The sequence below is a fragment of the Brachyhypopomus gauderio genome, chromosome 1 (genome assembly GCF_052324685.1).
Source record: "Brachyhypopomus gauderio isolate BG-103 chromosome 1, BGAUD_0.2, whole genome shotgun sequence".
NCBI lineage: Eukaryota > Metazoa > Chordata > Actinopteri > Gymnotiformes > Hypopomidae > Brachyhypopomus > Brachyhypopomus gauderio.
The window spans coordinates 31,176,327-31,196,250 of record NC_135211.1 but is presented as its reverse complement, the minus strand read 5'-3'; the positions used below and the strand labels follow the sequence as shown (position 1 = coordinate 31,196,250).

The 19,924-nt window shown below is 40.9% G+C and overlaps 3 protein-coding genes across 14 annotated transcripts; 2 read left to right on the top strand and 1 right to left on the bottom strand.

Moving 5' to 3' along the window:
* Window positions 1-529: 529 nt before the first annotated feature.
* On the bottom strand, window positions 530-13,166 carry tbc1d20 (TBC1 domain family, member 20). Of its 3 annotated transcripts, XM_077008900.1 has the most exons (9): window positions 12,881-13,166; window positions 12,437-12,507; window positions 5,358-5,543; window positions 5,150-5,230; window positions 4,361-4,547; window positions 4,065-4,166; window positions 3,012-3,153; window positions 2,562-2,746; window positions 530-2,034 (listed from the first exon to the last, which is right to left on the bottom strand). In XM_077008900.1, the coding sequence occupies exons 3-9, from the start codon at window positions 5,515-5,517 to the stop codon at window positions 1,764-1,766; spliced, it is 1,128 nt and encodes a 375-aa protein (XP_076865015.1). In that variant the 5' UTR covers window positions 5,518-5,543; window positions 12,437-12,507; window positions 12,881-13,166; the 3' UTR covers window positions 530-1,763. The 3 variants fall into 3 exon arrangements, with proteins under 3 accessions (XP_076865015.1, XP_076865005.1, XP_076864997.1); XM_077008890.1 differs by lacking the exons at window positions 12,437-12,507; window positions 12,881-13,166 and adding an exon at window positions 6,600-7,089 and having other exon boundaries at window positions 5,358-5,544; XM_077008882.1 differs by lacking the exons at window positions 12,437-12,507; window positions 12,881-13,166 and adding an exon at window positions 6,584-7,088.
* Window positions 7,471-9,929, top strand: bloc1s1 (biogenesis of lysosomal organelles complex-1, subunit 1). Of its 2 annotated transcripts, none has more exons than XM_077008825.1 (4): window positions 7,471-7,635; window positions 8,323-8,395; window positions 8,537-8,669; window positions 9,397-9,929. In XM_077008825.1, exons 1-4 carry the CDS (start codon window positions 7,575-7,577, stop codon window positions 9,505-9,507), a joined length of 378 nt encoding a protein of 125 aa, XP_076864940.1. In that variant the 5' UTR covers window positions 7,471-7,574; the 3' UTR covers window positions 9,508-9,929. The 2 variants fall into 2 exon arrangements, with proteins under 2 accessions (XP_076864940.1, XP_076864931.1); XM_077008816.1 differs by lacking the exon at window positions 7,471-7,635 and adding an exon at window positions 7,722-8,021.
* On the top strand, window positions 10,961-19,779 carry rdh5 (retinol dehydrogenase 5 (11-cis/9-cis)). 9 transcript variants are annotated; one of them, XM_077008952.1, is made up of 7 exons: window positions 14,086-14,193; window positions 16,206-16,261; window positions 16,455-16,521; window positions 17,010-17,332; window positions 18,277-18,535; window positions 18,729-18,892; window positions 19,114-19,779. In XM_077008952.1, exons 3-7 carry the CDS (start codon window positions 16,490-16,492, stop codon window positions 19,332-19,334), a joined length of 999 nt encoding a protein of 332 aa, XP_076865067.1. In that variant the 5' UTR covers window positions 14,086-14,193; window positions 16,206-16,261; window positions 16,455-16,489; the 3' UTR covers window positions 19,335-19,779. The 9 variants fall into 9 exon arrangements, with proteins under 9 accessions (XP_076865058.1, XP_076865076.1, XP_076865095.1 ...); XM_077008943.1 differs by lacking the exons at window positions 14,086-14,193; window positions 16,206-16,261 and adding an exon at window positions 10,961-11,101; XM_077008961.1 differs by lacking the exons at window positions 14,086-14,193; window positions 16,206-16,261 and adding an exon at window positions 12,892-13,037.
* Window positions 19,780-19,924: the final 145 nt, after the last annotated feature.

The window sequence follows — 19,924 nt, the reverse complement described above, 5'->3', positions numbered from 1 at the left end:
CCTTAGTCACAACAGCAGCTAATAGTTACAAAAACATCTGCAAGTGTGACAACCCACATAAAAAACTGGAGTATTTATTTACTAAATACTCACTTCATAGAGTTACAGAGCTTAACGTGCAATATCACTACCCACAATAGAACATGGAGTAGTATAGTTGTCCCTTATAATTTATAAGATATTTGATTAACGTGATTAGTCTTAATAAACAGTAAACAGCCCAACTGCAACACTATGCTATATTTTAGAAGTGTTTTGCAATCTTTAAATTATTGTCCATAAACATCTTATCCAAGCTTATTTTCATATTTTCTCCAACTCTAAAACCAAGCATCTGACAAATGCTGGAAAAAACATTTTAAATAGCCATGGACACAGAAAATAAGTTTTCTAATGTATAGTGCAGTTAGATTATTTTAAATCCACCAAATCACTGAGTGCAGACCAGCTCAGTGTTTTCTAAGATAATGTACTATGCATATATCAGTGGGCCATTGATAATTAAAATGTAAATAATTGGATACGTGCAAAACACAAAAACAACTGTTTATTTTACAAAAAGAATATCTTAGAGCAGCTTATTATTTAGAATACATGCAATGATTTTAATTTCTGAAGTTTATTTGTTTCTGAACATAGTTTTGCAGATTAAATGATTAGCATGTCAGACTCCTTACAACTGCACAAAGTGCTACCAGTCAACATGAATATATTTCAGTGCAAATGAAACAAATTAACTTATAATCCATCATAGATGCCAGTGTAATGCATAAGCAAAAATCTAGATTAGATATGGTATATAAATACACAGTACCAAACAGTGTTGTAGTAAAACACACTGGTTGGTACAGTTCAGTTACAAAGTGGCAATTAGTCAAAATAATTTGTTCTCAACAGATATCTAAAATAAACACTGAATATTTAAACACACCATTATATTACATGGATTCTACAATTATGCCATTAAGAAACTGAAGCCATCACACATTTTACTGTCGGTACATCGACTTCTATCACATCAGAATGGTGTTTGATATGTAGTCTTCACGCACAGACGTGGGAGCACTGGTACAGAGTTTGTGCAACACGCAACTCACTGCCTAACTGGAGAGAGAATCACACAGCAGTCTGCACTGTACATGTCCATTGAGTTTGGGGGCTGAATCCATTTTTATAGTAGTGAATCAACATTATCCACCCTGCTGTTCTTGTGTCAAACAAAGGGCATATAAATTGGGATCATAGTTTTAAAAGATTATTTTGTTGTATGTTCCTTTATAATCATTTAAAGAGCACATATAGAAAAGAATTGGTTATTACCTACTGTATATACCTGACAATATACATACAAAGAAAATATAAAAAGGTGGGGTATCAGCAAAGGTTTTGGTCTCAATATATTGTATGGTAACGTGAGTTAGTTCTGTTTGAAATGGGTTTGAGCTCACAAAACACATCCATTCAGGACTCACCTGACTCAGCTGACTTTTGAATCAACTGAAAGACTGAACCTTTTTTTCCTTTTGCATCACACCACCTCACCAGGGCTCAGTACGGATCTGTTTTAGCGAAGCCATTCTCAGGCTGACCTGTTATAAATCAGTCTTAGCACGACTCGTGCATTCAGTCCTGTTGGCTCCATAGATGCAAATAAAAAGGGGGGCAAAAAATAAATAAAATAATTAAAAGGGGGTGGGGGACAAACAGACCTCCTCTTACAGTCTCTCACGGAGAGAGGGGATTCCACATGGCCACTCCCTCCTTCAAGGGAAGAGGAGGTCGAGCTTGGGGGCCCATTCCAGGGCGGAGTTCACCATGGCCAAAGCCGCCGCCCCTAGTGCCACAGTCAGGCCCATGACGGCCAGCCGTACGATGCGGCGGGCGCTGGGCTGGACGACGGCCAGGACGCCGCGCTGGACCTCCACCGGGGGGTGCTGCTCCGCCGGACGCTGCTGCTCTTTCCTCCGGCGGCGGAGAGAGGACTCGGGCCGGCGTCGCGTTGGCTCGAAGTCGTCAAAGCTCGAGGCGGAGGGTCTGAGGACAGGAGAGATTAGTTCGTTTGTGCGCGATGCCTAGGCTGTGATGATGGGCGATGATGCCTGAGTGTTTTGTATGTGGTACGTGGTCACCATTTATCCATCCTGTGCTTTTTCAGATGTTTCTGTCTGATCACAGTTGTGCTACTGTATTGTACACTATCCCCACAGTCTCAAAAGTGCTAAAGCGCTATTTAAACATGCCTAAAATTAGAGATGCAGGATTTCTATTGGTAGCTACATTACGTATGGTAATAAAGTCCTGACATACCATTAGAAATATGGGTGTGAATATTATAATTTGACAGACATTATGAGACACTAATTACAATAGTAGTTTGGGGGACATGGTGATGGTTGTACTTACAATCTTACTTTTTTTTTGCAATATGTAAAAGTACATATAAAGCTTTCCTATTAGAAACCTATTAAACAGTGATAAGCTGTATGATTAGAAAAGACAGCGGGAAGAAGCAAGCGAGTGCCAGGAGGAGGAACCGTGGGCGACAGGCGCGACAAACTCACTCCTGACTGCGCTGCAGAGCAGCTTCCTTGGCCAGCTCAGACGGCGGGAACTGGACAAAGAGATCCCCGGCGCGGCTGATCAGGGTCTCGTAGGGCAGGTCCTGCGGGATCTGGGACAGCAGGTGGTGCAGCATGGCCATGTCACACTCGCAGTCCAGCACCTCCTCCTCCCGATGGAGCACAATCTGAGGACGTGGCGGATACGCACAGCTCAGTCGCGGCCGGGCTGCTGCCCTGTCGGTTCAAACGTGCCCGCGCAGGTATCGGAGTACAAGAGTCCTAAAGCTACGGCGTGTAGCTAGCGCACCTGTCCGTTGGCGTTTAAGCAGGCCAGCGCTGCCCGTTTAAAGCAGGATGGGAGCCTTGAACCTCGTTGGTGTGCCAAAAATAGACGGACACACCACGTGCTTTGTGGAATTCTGTGTGCTTTATGCAAACGGAGAAACTCACCACAGCAGCAAAGTAAATTGGCATCAGGGGGTGGCAGGCCAGGAAGAAATCGTACAACCGCACCACGTGGCGGAAATCTGCCAGCACGTGGCCGAACCAGGTGATGAGCCAGCTGAGAGCAAAGATGGTGCCAACCTCCGCCCTACGGAGAATCACGGCACTTTAGCATCAAATCACCACCTCAGAGCTGCATCAATTAAGAGATTAAACAATGTATACAGTTCACCAAGCATGCTACATGACTCAAGCTAAAATGTCTCCTTTAAAATCACATTGAGTCCTATTTTTTCAGTCTGTATAAAACCAAACAAACCAAAAAAAAAAAGTTCACATTACTTAAAAAAATTCACATAATAAGGGTCTTAAAGGTGCAGTTATAGTTTTTAAAGTCCTCTACTACCTGAGATTTATAATGAAAACACAACAATCTCCATCCTCACCCACCTACACAACCTCTGCTGAAATGGCCTAACCTACAAATATAAACCATGAATCACACACAAAGACAGGGCAGCTGCAACAATAATATTTTGCAGCAATAAGTGTTCAAGTTGTGCATGGAAGAAGCAGAAAAAGGATGTTGTGATTACAGGTCATCAACTCACTGCATAAAATATTTTCAATGCTTTGCACACTGACATTTTGTTAAACTGCTTTTTAAGAAGTAGAAACAGGATGTTTCAAGACGACGTGGAAGAGATCATCGTTTCAAATGTAAGGGGCCAACTGAGGTCAACATCACTGCTGGGAAAACAAAAGCCTGATATTCATTGCATACAACGTCGCCACACTGGGATTACGCGATTAACAGATCACACACTTTTAAAAACTACAAACCGCACCTTTAATTCCACATACAATGTTGCATTATGGGTCAGATACATACTGAGAAAAAGTACTCATCACAGGTAGGTTTCCTAAAAACTTCATAACTGCAAGCTCATCTTGGTAAACTCTGCATTATTCAACATATTTCCAAGAATTCCATCAGGCCATTTACATCATTCACCTGCGTCACAGCTAGAGGCTGAGATGGCCGAGATTCCTACTTACTGCTGCATGAAGTCAAACACATCTGGGTTGACCCGCTCTATAATTGGCATAAGGTAATTCAGTATGTGTTTAGTATTGTCCATGGTGGGGTCCATAAAGTCCCTGCAAATGAAAAATACATGAAATTGTCAACTCACAAACACAAGAAGTAACAGCAAAAAAGGTAACACTGAAGTGGTTAAGTTTGGGGTGTAAATGTGCCGGGAGAACGTAAAACAATGCGACTCTCACTATAAGACGCTTTACTTTGTGTGCCCAAACTCCCCCAGAACCATGTTGTGAAAACGTGACTCCACCTGAGATGATGCGTGGACAGCTTCTCCACCAGGGCGGTGGCGAGGCGCTCCCCCAGCACCAGTAGGAAGGTGACCACGATGTCGTGGTAGCCCTGGTAGTAGTGCAACTGGGGGTTCTTGTGCAGCACACGCAGAATGATGTCAATCAGCTCCTCCTGTAGGCCCTCCCTCTGCTCGTCAGGCATGCCTGCACGAGTGCCACACAAACAATACAGGATTCGTTTGGACAGCAGCGCCACACATTAGCAGCGCCTAATGTCCTCACATTAGGACTTTTTGTTGCATGGTCAAATCAAATGCCTTGACTCCCAGCCGTGAACTGAACAGTCAATAATTTCACCGTCCTTAGTGCAGCATACTGTATTAACACCACATGATAATTTCCCCAACAATTAAAATTAAACAATAATAATACAATGCACTACTCATTATAAATGTTTGTTTACTCTATTACTTTCCCAATAGTGACTCTTACACACTTACATTATAATTGCATGTCTTTGACTGGCATTAATTTTTAACTACTATTCTATTCTAGTTTTTAATTATGCAGACTTTCCTTTTGCAGTTACCATGTCCAATTATTTTACAAAACCGGGTGCTGCTACTGCCTTAAAGCAGCAAAAATGGGTTCAGTTATAAATAGTTAACACACATCCAGTCATGCGCTACTCTGGCTGTAGTCCATTTTTTCTGTTCCAATACTTAAAAGTTAAAAAAAGGTTCTTAGCGTGTTTCACAATCAGTCTGGGAATTACGTGGCTGCGTGCCGACACCAGCGAGCCTGACCTGGAGGAAAGCGCCTCAAGGATCTTTGCACATCCAGGAGAACTTGATTGTAGTCTTTATTATTGTCTCTCTGCACCTCCTCTGAAAAACAAAAGAAACAAACCTAATGGGCATGTATTCTAGCCATATCCCTGGTCATTCACACTCTACATCTTTGTTCCAGGTCAGTCTTGATTGAGATCAAGGCTGGTAAGTGTGGTGAGGTTACCCAGCTGTTCGGGTATGTTCTCCACTGGGATGTTGAGAAGTCTGGGCCAGACTCTGCAGCGGATCTCGTCGGTGAGAAGCCCCCCTTCACTGATCGCCATTCTCCTCAACGTGGCCACGTCGACGGGAGTCGTGCTCAGAGCCTGCGCAATCTCTGCCATCTTCCTCTTCTTCCTGGAGTCGGCATCTGCCAACAGGATTTGGATGGTGAGACGGAGTCAACGTTTGCTTAGAAAACACATTGCCTAACAATGACCATATCTGGTCCAAAACGTTTCAGTTTGTTATGATGACAGATGAAACATTTACTTTGCACAGAGAAGTCCTAAAGGGCATTGCAAAATATATTTCCTAAACTACTGCCTCAATTACAGTTATTGTGATTTTATGTCTGTGCCTGTACTTGCTATGGGGTCAGCGTGTGCATTTGCAAATGCTTCCAGATCACCCCTTTCCAATTTTAAAATTGTTGCATTCACACTATGAAATCAATACTGAAACCTTTTCTGCACATATATGTGAATCTAACATGGGGGGTAGCCATACAAACACAGTTTGAAATACAAGTGAAACAAATGTTGAAAATGGGGTTCAAACCACGTGAGCCACTATCCCTCAAGACATAAAGAAGACATGCATATTCTCTGCCCTGGCACCCAGGAGGTGGCATAACCTTTTCCTGACAGCCCATACAGTAAAGACACTGGCTGGCCTCTTCACTGCAGCACTAAGTACTTAAACATGCACTCAACAGTCAACACCCCCTTCCTGCAAATGAATAAATAAACAAAGCTTTTACTGTTTTCTTGTCCACTCTAACATGGGCTTTACCCCGATGCTATTCTTGCCCCTGACTCATTTATGCTTATGCTCATATGAGGATATGCATACAAAGAAGTCCTGCAAGTCGCTCTGGACAAAAAAGCGCCTGTGAAATGCCAAACAGATATTATAACACCGAAGAAGGATTACAGGTTAATACAAAGACACGTAGCTGTGCACCAGCCAAGGAGACGCCAAGAGACAACAATCTGAAGTGTATTCAGAGCTCCCTTTGGAGAAGCGCTTTTAAAATCAATAGGAGTGGTTCTACAACTCCTCTAGACATCAAGAAGCACGACTAAACACTAGATACCGTTTAACCCACCAACCCAAGCCCCATTTCTGATCTTCACCTAGCTAGCTAACTAAACACTTCAGCCAGCCAAGCAGCCAGAAGCTCTTCACCTTGTTTATCTATCCCGTTCAAAAGGGAGGACGCGCCGACACTTCTTGGGTTTCTCAGGTTCATTCTGTTGACATAGCTCAGTCCAGGGCGAAGGCCCGTGGGGTTGATTCAGCGTGTAACAGCACCGGAGAACAGGAACACGCCGCCCCTAGATGGCGGGTCTGCGGGCCGGTCGGTGCCGGGAGGAGGTGGAACATGCTAGCGCGGCGCACATACCGACAGCCCGTTATAATGCATTACAAACCAGCCAGCTGCTCCTCTAATTCAGCTAGCTGTCCAGCTAGATACGTAATTCGGACAAAATTAACGATCCTCTCCGATCAAACTCGGACATATCAAACGGTTCAAATCAGGCGCACGATCATTAGAAAACTGCGAATTCACGGCCGAGCCGCCGCGGTTGTGTGAGGATTACAGAAACACGGCTGGTTGTGCGGCATCCTGTGGCGATGGCAACTGTCTCTGCGCTCAGCTGCTGGAGGAGGAAGTCTTCCAGGAAATGGGTCCCGTTGGTATTACTGACTGGGCACAATAAAAGCTCTGCAACCCATTTTGCTACTACTTAATGATTTTAAATATGCTTAATCCGCCCCAAACGTTTGATATTGACGTGGAACTTGTCTCGTCAGTGCAAAACAAATTGAACACATTTTTGTAATAGTGATGACTTAAACATGGGCCAAGGAATCAAACGTAAAATATCATATCAAGCATTAACAAGCATTCTCTTACAACAGATGATAAAACAATGTAGTTCAAATTCCATTTTCATGCATCTGCTATATGATTTAAAATCCCGCTGACTCCACAACAATCACCAATCCATTTAATTTTTTCTCTTTTCTGTCTGAGAATATGGGAACTTTTATAGTGAAGGTTTGCTCGACATAGTCAACATAGTCACGGGAATCTGATAGATGGACAACTAAGAAGGGTGTTATAATAAGAGACTTTTTTGTACAAATTCCGCTGCCATAAACAAGCAAAAACATGCTCTCACGGCTTTTAAAAGAGCACCAAGCCAAACAAAACGAAAGAAAGGAACTTCAAGGTATGACATTGGTAAAGAGTTATTAGTTACCTGGCTAGCTAGCTCTGTATTTGGGTAGTAGATCTACAGAATTTGGGGGATTGGCTGGCAGGGGCCGTTTAGGCCGCGGACTAGGACACCAAGCGTATGTCAGGATGAGGATGTTATTTCGATTCTACTGTTGGGCTTATTTGGACCGGGCCAGAATTAGGTTCACGTTGATTTACTTGCTAGCCACTCTGCGCAACGAAGCCATGACGATTTGCTTCTGCTTTCAACAACATCAGAGAAACCACACATGCCGTATCTGAGTGGAAATGCATATCTGCATGGAAAGCCCACCCTTAACTGGGGCTGGGAACAGTCTGGCATTCGTCCTCCTTTAGCGCACTTAATCCGAGCTGACAGTGAGTTATCAAGGCCTGTAACATTTGAGTCTGTAAGAGGAAAAGCACTATTGTATGTAAGCAGTTGGAACCTTGGCCCAGTCTGTATAGCCTAACAAAAAAAAACTTCTAGTTTTTGGCTTTATGTCTAAATTGATGCAAATAGATTTTTTACATTTTATTAATAAAACTAAAACACTTATTTGAATGGATAATTAATGTGGTAACCATATAATACAGCTGTATAATACTGGACATCACATCCTCATGAATGCACTGTGGGGTAGTAGTGCTCTACTCCTAACATGTCTTTTTACCACAGAGAGACGCCGACGTGAAGCTATAGTGGCAGCCACCTGTCTAACAGAAGCCTTAGTGGACCACCTCAATGTGGGGTAAAACAGCTTGAACACAACAGCCCAACCCAACATACTTATTACACCATTATCTCCTTTTACATGATCAAAGTGTGAATGAATTAATCACAAATTATGCAAGTTCCTCAACCCGTTATCTCTGAATCTTTATTTTATAAGTGTGGCCCAGGCTTATGTTAATCAGCGCAAGCTGGACCATGAGGTGAAGACTCTGCAGGTTCAGGCCAGTCAGTTTGCCAAGCAGACGGCTCAGTGGATCAACATGGTGGAGGGCTTCAACCAGGCCTTGAAGGTACAGTGTTCTCCACACAGGTGTACTATTTCTTTCATGGAGTGATATTGTTAATTTTGGAGTATTAGACATCACACTTCAAACCACAAGAGGGCAATGTGTGCTGAGTAATAGGCAAGGTCATGGATCAGATATTTTGCAGGAAATGGGCAGAAGAAAGCTTGGATGACAAGAACAGGTGTTTCTTGCTTTTTGTTGTGACCGTTTGCTAACATGCCTGTTTCCTGTAGCAATTTGCTCATGTAGATGTAAATATTCCTTAAATGTACCTGATGAAAAATAAAAACACCCAACAGAACACCTGGACTGGATTAAGTTACCACAAGACCCTTTGAGAATACCTCAGTGACTGGGATTCATAATGGATATTTTTTGAATGCCAGATGAGATGGGATCAATTATCAAGGTTATCTATTACAGTCACAATAGTCTAGAACTCACTAAATTACGTGGAATGTTCCAACAAACGATCGTCCTTACATCTTTGATAATATTTATCTAAGATATTCCTAAAACAACATAGCTTAATTATTACTAATAAAAATCTGTTACAGATTCACAGATGCTGTCTGTTTACACATTTGTCCAGTCCAATGTTTGTAAAAAAAAAAAAAAAGTCTGCACCCCACCACCCTCACCAGCAAACCGAAGCGCAGGATCAAAGATGGCATCCTGCAAAGGTTTTGTCCAGGCGGTTAACCATTTACCTTCCGTTTCATTTGGGCAGGAAATCGGGGACGTGGAGAACTGGGCCCGCAGTATTGAGATGGACATGCGGACGATCGCCACGGCGCTGGAGTACGTGCACAAAGGGCATGTGCAGGCTGCCTCCTCCTAGAAGGACTTTCATGCGCACAGCGGAGCCGGTCTGCCCGGCGATACGGCCACGAGAGGTAGCCAATCAAGGACGGCGCCCCTCAGCCTTCTGCAGTGCTCCCCGCGGATGCCTCCTGCACCGGTGAAGGGGGAACTCGTGAAGACCTTACATGGACTACTAGGTGCTTTATTCTCAGCAACAGCTGCAGCAACCAACTGCTGTATTTATCTTCAGCGTATTTTTTTACTTTAACATGATTTGTTTTTAAACCCTTGAAGCTTGCCCTGAGGATGGGCCCTTGCTAAGTTATGTTATGTTTTGTCTGGAGGATACTTTTCAGCCAAATGACCACAGTTCTTGTGCTAAAAGGTACATAAGAAATAAACTATTGCTCAATGTTTTATTGTTCAGTTTAATAAACCTTGTTTTTTTTAATAATGAAACACCGACAATGTGTTGTTTTGAACATAGTAAATATTGTGGCAGGTTATAAGCAAACAGCCCAGTGGGAAATTTATATATATATATATATATATATATATATATATATATATATATATATATATATATATATATATATATATATATATATAATTCTATATACTTTAATGCTATAGCAACCACTTGGTACCACCCTAGCAACAACCCATAGCAACCATTAGCAATGGCGTAGCAACCACCTGGGAATTGCTTAAGCTGTATCAGGATGGGGGAGAAAACCTACTAGTCTACTGAAAACCCTTCCGGACGTCACTGGTTGAATTTACCTCTTGTTGTAAAGGGGGGGGGGGGGGTTCTCCGCACATGGCCTTGTGTATCGCATGAAAGAAAAATGACTGCAGTTATTTTGAAGCATGAGTAAGTGCCTGTTGAACTGAACAGTGGTAATACGTCTTTGAACTGGCTGAAAATACAACAGAGGGATTGGTGGCAACTTTCTTGCCCAAAATTCATAAAATTAAGAATGCAACAGAGATCGACCTTAAAATGGTAAAAGCCATAAAATCACATAGATGATCTTTATCAAACATGGTGGACAACGGATCGTCTCATTGTAATCAAGTAGGTGCTGTTTTTAGGTTATTTAAAAATGCTTATGTGTTGATCATTTTCTAAAGTGTCCAAGACGTGTGGAATCAGTGGAGAAGCATGTAACAGCATATTTCTGGTCAATTATGAATGTGCACATCTCTGCTCCAAGACCACGTTCTTTAGTGTGAAAATAATCCACACATTGTTTACACAAGCACAGGAAACCCCACCCAACCTACCCCACCCTATATAAAAATAAAAAGACCCATTATTCGTAAAAGATACTGATGTATACAATCGTTTTTCTGGGTTGAAGATACTAGACAATATGTGAAGTATCTCTTTTTCAGTCCAGGTTCCTCCCTCTCCAGGTCAGCCCTGCCCCTTATCTCTCTCTCTCTCTCTCTCTCTCTCTCACAAATAAAGAGCATTGGCCAGAGCGTGGGGATCACGCATTGTGCATGTCTTAAGACATAAACCCAAGGAATAAAGCATCTTTCATACTCAGTGACCACAGGGCCAGGTCATCACATACAGGCGGTGACCCTGAGAATGTGCAACATTTTAATTCACAAAGAATCGGGTAAGGACATGACCTTTTAACTGTAATTACTCATTGTTTTTGTTAACTGCAATTACTCTTATTGACCTTATGAAATCTCACATTTGGTTGTGTACAGATAGTGCCAACACAGGATTATGACTAAATATTTCAGTACCTGATATTGAAGACCTTCACTGTTTGCCTCCATTTCCTAGCTTCTTAATTCAGAAATACAAAAAGTCCTCCCCAGCCACGCTCTAACTCCTCAGAATGCGACATTCTGTTGCAGTGGCAATCTAGAAAATTCTAATCTTAATGCCTGATCATAGTTCCTATTTTTTAATTTCTTACAACACCTAAACTGGACGAAATGATACGGTTATACACAACGTATCATCATCAAGAGATGTTACCTTTCAATATTTCAGTATTTCTTGGCATTTTTAGGAACTGTCTAAATAAAAACCATTTGTCATCATTACAGACATGAAATAAATGTGTTTCGCCTTCACACCTATTCCCACCTTACTTGTGATGATGCAACACTCTAACATGTCTTCAGAAGCCTTTCCTTTGATTGCAGGGCTCATTTGTGTTATCATGACATTTTGCCGGTCCTCTGCTTGTGACCATGCGTGTAAGCCTTGAAGCTAATTGGTTTCCAAGAATAAAAGGCTTATGGGGTTTTGCTCAGTATTTCTTTTCACAGAAAACCCAGACATTCTCTAAATGTCTGTGCTGATTCCAAATGCTTCTTTGTTTCCACAGAGCCTTAAGACTTGTCATGCATTACAAAACAGACTGCCCTGTACATGTAAGAGTCTGGTGACTACATAATCTCTATGACTAATGTCAGATAATTATTGAATCCTTTTCTAATAGTGCAGGTCGTGACTCTTTGGTGCTGATGGAGAAGTCAAATCCACTTGTCCAAAGCAAGCATGCATATTTTCTCTTGGTAACTCAAGCAAATCATAGTGTTGTCATAATGACCGCCACCAACCTTAAAGTGTGAAAACAACGGTCTGTAAGCATATATGAATGTCATTCTAACCAACACTGAGAAAGTTGTGTATAAAGCTTTAAACCCCATGTACATGAGAACCTCTGAAGAGCTGCCTCCTTTGGCACAGCTAATAGGGATTCAGATAAACCAATAAACTTATTAAACACACCTTAGTGCATCGCAGAAATGTAATGCTGTTTGACAGTGGTGTGTGTGTGTGGTTAGGTGTTAAACTTTAAAAATGCTTGCACTATGAATCCAAAAATGTTTTCAGAATCAGTCATAGTGAAGTTTTCCTACAATACACAATATGGAATTATGTATAGTATGGAAAGCCTGTTCCAGTGTGTCATGATTGGCCTCTTTACCTGTCAATCATGTCTTTGTTTTCTTGTTCCATGTGCTCTTGTTTTGGTTTCCCATGTGTTTTCAGGTGTCATGTATGGAGTGATTTTTGTTTCAATAGTTCCACAAAAGCAAAAGTAAATCCAAGAGCAGAAAGTATATGTTATGAATGCAAAACAGAAAAAAATATATCAAAAGTATATATTTTTTATATAATTGGTTATTTGAAACTTATTTTCGTTTGCATTTTGACAAGTTTTTGGTTCCATTGTTATTGTTTTTTTGGATTTTCCCAGTAAGGTCTTTTGCTTCTGGAATCTCTCTTTGCTTCTGCTTCGTTTTTTGCTTCTGACTTTTGGAACACATTTCACGTGTGGGAGGGTTTTGCATTCATAACATATACTTTCTGCTTTTGGATTTACTTTTGCTTTTGTGGAACTATTGAAACAAAAATCACACCATAGTCACGCTCCATCGTTTAGTTCTCCCCGCCCATCGTTATTGTTCCCACGTGTCTAGTTTGTCTTTGTTAGTTCATGTTTTGTCACTATTAATTGTGAAGATTCTCTTTTGATTTACGACCAACAAGCACTTCTTAATCTTCAGTCGGAGGCTGAAAATCTGGTGAGATTCGACACTGGTGGGCAGAAATTTTTAGTTCCTCCGTTTCTGTTGGGAATACCAGTTCACCTGTGTCGAATACCAGGCCTGCTGCCTGGAGATCACGTCGTAGACGTCGGGGGTAAACGTGGTGGGCTGTTGGTCAGAATTAAACATGGATTACCTACTCCTGGTTTAAACATCTATCCCGGAGCGGCGAAACGGTCGTTGGGTTGTCCGTTCTCTGCTCTTTAACCCGGTCGTTGGGGGTTTTGAGGATAAGCGTTTAAATCCCCCGTTTTTGGAGAAGAAGGGTAAAACCCAGAACCATCGACTGCTAAAACGAGCACCTCTGTTGGCCGATGGCCCTGCCCCTACCTTAATTACTACGCTTAATTAAGGTCTCTGGTTAATAAGACCTGATCTTATTGGATCCGGTGTGTGTGACTGGTTAACGATGGAGATCTCAACGGTTTTTTGTTGTACCATTATAATGCTCATATTTTAACCAAGGAAGAGTGGAAGTGGAGGTGGAGTGACAACTGTTTTTAAAGAATCTATTCTTCTACCTGTCGGCAGGTGTCAGTGATGTATTCTAGCTAAGAACTGAATATATTCGAGCGGAGAAAATCTCATTCAGTAGGCCGACTACGTGCTATGATTTATCGACCTCCCAAATATAATAAGGACTATATAAAATACGTTTCTGAGTTATTGGCTGAAATTATGCCTAAATACGACAGTGATTTAGTGTTGACGATTTTAATAGCCATGTGTGTTGTCCCACCAAGCCTCTGGTGAAAGAGGTTTTAAATATTTATTCTTTTAATCTTGTGCAGGTTGTGGCTAGTCCTACATAAGAACATGGACACATATTAGATCTTGTGTTATCATATGGTCTGCTAGCTTGTAATATCTAGATATTTAATGCAGTATTTTAGGATCACATGCCTGTTATCTTTGAAATCTCACTTCCTCATACTATTTTTCCCTGTATTTCAGGTCGTCGACGCCGCATTATTAGCCCTACTACTGGTATACAGTTTTCGGCAGCTTTTAAAAACGTGCAGACACACTCGGGGTCTTTAAACATAGAGGAATTAACTTTTTAGTTTTTATTACTCTTGTAAAATGTTTTGGATGTAGTTGCTCCAGTGAAAACTATGCTACCTAAACGCAAGTAGGAACCCTGGCTAAATGTTATTAGTCGTGTCGCTAGACGTGAATGTAGGAGAGCTGAGCGAAAGTGGAAGACAGACGGGTTACATGTGTCTCTTGATTTAAAGGATAGCTGGAAGAAATATCAGGCATTCGTGAAAACAGAAAAGCTTACATATTTTTCTGCGATAATTGCAAAAAATGGTCATACGTCTCAAGTTCTTTAATATCTTGAATTCTATTCTTAACACTTCTATATCATATCCAGATATTTATTTTGCTAACTATGAAAAGTTTTTATACTACTTTGCAAAAAAATTTGCTAGTATTAGAGCTTCCGTTACACTTCCGTCTGTTGACCCATCTGTTATAGTCACGTGCTCTGCTGTCTTTAATCAGTTTGAGCCTGTATCTCTTTCTTTTTATTAAAAAGATGTTGTTAGTCACCTGAAACCTTCAGCTTCTCTTATGGATGTTATTCCCTATGTCTTATTTAAGGATGTTTTTAGACAATTGGTCTCGCATCAGTAGTCTCGCATCAGCAATAGTCTCAGCTGAGATTAAGCATGCGGTTGTGCAACCATTAGGCCTACTTCTCAAATCTACGTTAGATTCATCAGTGTGCTCAAATTTTAGACCCATCTCCAGGCTTCCGTTTCTCTCTAAGGTTTTAGAGAAAATAGAATTTCTACAGCTCCAAAATTTTCTGGATAGGATTGGAATTTTGGAGACATATCAGCCTGGAGTGAGACTGGATTAGATCTTAATCTAACGGAAGTTTTTCTGTTTTTCTCTGCACCTCTTTCTTGTGGAGTTCCATTCAGGCTTCCCTTGGTTTCTATCTTGAGGAAATATGGTATCTCATTTCATATGTATCCAGATGATACATATATACATACATACTTTATATACCTCTACGACAAGGAGATCAAAGTTAAGATGCTGCAAGATTTTCTTGAAGATTTTAGAGCTTGGTTGTCTTTACATTTTAACGAAGGAAAAAAAAAAGCATTAATTTTTGGAACTAGTAATATCACCAATGTAAGGACTTGTGTTTTCTTGATCCCTATGTGAGACCTTATGCCAAGAATCTTGGCGTGATAGATAATGACCTAAAACTAGATAAACTTAGAAATTCTGTAAATAAATCTAGTTTCTTTCAGTTGAGGTTGCTAACTAAGGTCAATCCATTTCTGTCTTTTAAGGATCTTGAGAGGGTTATTCACACTTTTATATATTCTAGATATAATTGTAACAGGCTTTATGGGGTTGGACAGGCCTCCATCTCCCAGTTACAGATAGTCCAAAACGCTGCTGCTTGTCTCTTAACTAGGATGCATAAACGAGAACATATTTATATTATATTACCGTATATTTATATTTCACCTATTTTGGCTTCCCTGCACTGGCTTCCTGTTGAGGATTAATTGTAAGATTTTGTTTTTTGTGTATAAATCATTGAAGGGTGTTGATCCAAAGTTTATTTCTGAGCTTTTGAATCCATATGTTTCAGTAAGGTCATTAAGATCTGCTAGTCAGCATCTTTTGGTGGTTCCTAAATCTCGGCTGAAGCATAGGGGTGAACGTGCTTTTGCAATCATGGCCCCTAATCTGTGGAATGGGTTGCTATTATGCACTAGCTGCTACATTGTATGTTTTTAAATCTCATCTCAAAGCTCATTTTTATACTTTGCCTTTTAAATGTAGTTGAATGTTTGTTGTTCTTGTTTTATGCTAAATTGACAGCACTTTGGTCAACAATTGTTGTGTTTAAAGTGCTTTATAAATAAATTTGACATTGACATGTATTTAAACTTCCTAGTTGTCGGTCTTTGTGAGTATTCACATTCTCCTGTTTGCTGCTTGCTTTATATCTTACTCTGTCTTGTTTTATAATATCCATACATATGTTCCTTTATGCCCCACTGCTTGATGTTCCAGTCTTGTCTATATTGGGTGCTAGTTTATCTGTTGTGTTTGGTGTTTTAGATGTCATTATGGTGTTCCCCATTGCTCTTTTAATAAACTGGATAGGTGATCCCCTCTGTGTTGACTGTGTTGGAAGAGGGTTCTTGAAAACTTCATACATTGTATGGTTTGACGTTTGTATACATTTTAAGTGTAATAACAGATGTTTTTATGAATAAGCAATATATATTTTACGTAACATTTACACACTTAAACCACTAGAGCTCACAATCTTTCCTGATTCATTTGATTCTCAAGATATCTTTCTTCCTCCATATTTGATGTTCTTTTTCTGTGATCTTTTTAATTTAACAGTTACTGTTTAAAATCCTTACCAGTCAGGATCAACCATGGATGTGAAACACGTATACGAATATATGGGGTAGGAACTTGAGTGACTGCAACACTGCCAAAAATATTATGAATACAATATCACTGTAAGACTCGGTAGAATTTCAAAATACAAAAAAAACTTCCTTTTGAAGTTTTAACTTTTAAAAATTTACATTAGACATTAGGCTGCACTTCTCTGTTACCAGATATAACATAGTAGATCGTTAGGTCATAGACGGTTACATCATTGAGGCCAGTTAAGTTATTGGAGATCACAAGCCTGGTTGTTTTTACTCTTGCCAATGTGACATAGTTTTTAAGTTCTTAAATACATAATGTACAAATAGCAAAAAATAAACTACTATTTCACAACTACTATAAAGTATTAAAATGTTGGTTCCTGCATTTAGATTCCTTCATGTTTTATTTCCCCAGCAATTTTAATAGCTAGCCTTTATCACTAAAATGTGAGGGTACCTCTAAAAACCATATACTGTATAGTATCAAATAATATGTGTATATATTCTCTTTCCTCAGCACGGAACACATGATGTATGCTATTGGTGCATTTGTGCTGCTGTGGATCTTGGTGTGGCTGTACCGGGACAGTCTGGAGATTGACGGGATCTGTGAGAAGTACGTGTTCATCACCGGCTGTGACTCCGGCTTTGGTCACCTGCTGTGCAGGCAGCTGAACAAACGTGGCTTCCGTGTTCTGGCTGGCTGTCTCACACAAAAGGGGGCAGATGATGTGAAGCGGGTCACGGGCCCCAATCTGAAGACCTGCATACTGGACGTCACCAGTACTGCTAGCATTCAGAAAGCTGTGGAATGGACACAGATGCAAGTTGGAGATAGTGGTGGGTATACCATACACCATCAGCAGAAGAGATGGAGTAAGTTGGAGATAGCGGTGAGTATACTCAGTGGCGGACTTAGCACTTTGGGGGCTCAAGGCGAATTTAGCTAGGGGGCCCATCAACCTTAATATGCGAGAAATAAGTTAGATAGTCAGGGGGCCCCTACAGTATGCTGCAGTGGGAGGGGCCCAAGGCAGTTGCCTAGCAATGCCTCTATGCAAAGACCGCCTCTGGGTATACCATACACCGTCAGCAGTAGAGATGGAGTAAGTTGGCATAAATGATTCCTCAGAGGTCTATAGTTTTAGGTACCTGTAAGTTCTTATTGCTAAAGAAGTGGGAGATGCAGTGGCCCAACCTTACACCTGTTGATCCCAATAATGAATAGCTCTAGAGTCACAGGTTATTTTGTTTCTTTGCTGAATTTGCCTATAAAGCAGAAAACCAAACTCTCCCTCACCCTAGATGTTGTAAATCATTGCTCTACTCTTCTGTACCATATTTGTTTGTTGGCTCTGCTTCCAATTTTGAGTGAATTATGAATCTTCTGCTAGCACTTTTCTACTGCCAAAATCTCAAAAGGTACCATGCCTTCCCACCACAAAATCATCAGTTTTTTTGCTGAAGAATTGGTGCCACTCTGACCCCATAGTTTGGCTGGTCTGACTGGAACCAACGAACTTCTGAGGCCAAAGGGCTGGACCATAGCATCACCTTGTAAAAGTTGTTTAACAGCCCTACTATACTTACTATAAGTAAAACCACATGAACCACAGCAAATACAGTAGCAAGGAATTTCAGTGATTTGTGGGAGGAGCAAGTGGGTCTGTTCTTTATTACGTTTGCTAGTTTACAGGAACCAGCTCCAGATCTGGCATGAGCACCAGCACTGTGGTGGAAATGTGGTATGAGAGTTGCTTAAAATACATTTTTGGTTATGGCAGGACTGTGGGGCATAGTGAACAATGCAGGCACATCTCTACCCATGGGTCCCTCTGAATGGATGCGCATAGAGGACTTCCAGAGCACATTGAAGACCAACTTGATCGGTGTGATTGAAACAACCATGAACTTCCTGCCCTTTGTCAAAAAGGCCCGCGGCCGAATCGTCAACGTAGCATCAGTGCTGGGCAGGGTCGCGGCGAACGGTGGCGGTTACTGCATCTCCAAGTTCGGGGTGGAATCCTTCTCTGACTGCCTGAGGTACCCATATGTTCAAAAGCTGAAAGGGACAGCTCTTTTGACCATCAAGCTTATGTTCAGCAACACAGAAATACCAAAATATGGGTTGCTGACATCAGAGGGAAACCATGGAAAAAAAAACCCTTTTATTACTTATATCCCAGTGAATGTTATTTGTTCATGGACAATAATGAAAACCTCTATTTCTTTTCAGAAGAGACATTCAGTGTTTTGGGATTAATGTGTGTATAATTGAACCTGGGTTCTTCAAGACACAGATCACCAGCCTGCAACCACTCGAACGGGAACTTCACCGCTTGTGGCACCAGCTGACTCCAGAAGTAAAAGATAGTTATGGAGAAAAATATCTGGAGAAGTGTGAGTATATCTGGTGATACAGGGGACAAACGGCTACTACTATATCTTTCTGAAGGATCCAAAATCCACTTTCTAATGGCCCTATTAGAACAGGTACACTTTATTTTCATTGGTACCTAATATAATATCTTTCCTTAGGGCCCAAAATCCCCTGGCTGACTAATTTTTTTTAAGCACATTTGTTACCACAATGAGTTAACTCGTTTTGGCTCTTTATACAGACATCAAGACACAGAGGGTCATCATGAACGCTATTTGTGACAGTGATTTGAGCAAAGTGACCAACTGCATGCAGCATGCTCTGACAGCTGCTCACCCGAGGACCCGCTACAGTCCTGGCTGGGATGCCAAGCTGCTGTGGATCCCCCTCTCCTACATGCCATCTTGTGTTGTCGACATTGGGCTAAGGCTGGTGCTGCCCCGTCCAGCAAAGAGTGTTTAGATTTAAATTTATGTTTATATTACCCTAGAGCTTTACAGTGTAGTTGGTGTAATTTAGATGCTTTTTGAAAACTCCACACTCAAAGTGATTATTACATTATTAATTAAATTATACATTTGTGTTTAAGTGACACCAGGAAGTATAATTAACCTACTTTGTGCCTTTCTATGTGCACTTGAGAGACTCTCAATTCTCAATGGCCTTAATCACTTTACCTGACAGCAAGCCAGAAATGTTTGACCATATGTGCCGTTCACACCTGATCATTTCTGTTACCAAATGATCTTGACCAGCATCCAATTAATGTCAAATTTAAGGTGAAGGATATGATAATGGCTTACACATGTATTTTTGTTGTAATTTGTGTTTATAATATAAATGTGTGTTTAATGGATAACATTACAATGTAATAACGTAAAATGAAATAAAGTCGCATGAAGATATTTTGTTCATCCCTCATAGCGTAGTGTCGTTTATGTGACAACCACTTCAGCAATATAATGGGAGCCATAGAAATAATTTTCTTCATTTTAAAATAAACGAGCAGAAAACTCTCTTTTATTTCAAATATTTTCCCGCCTCGGAATCTT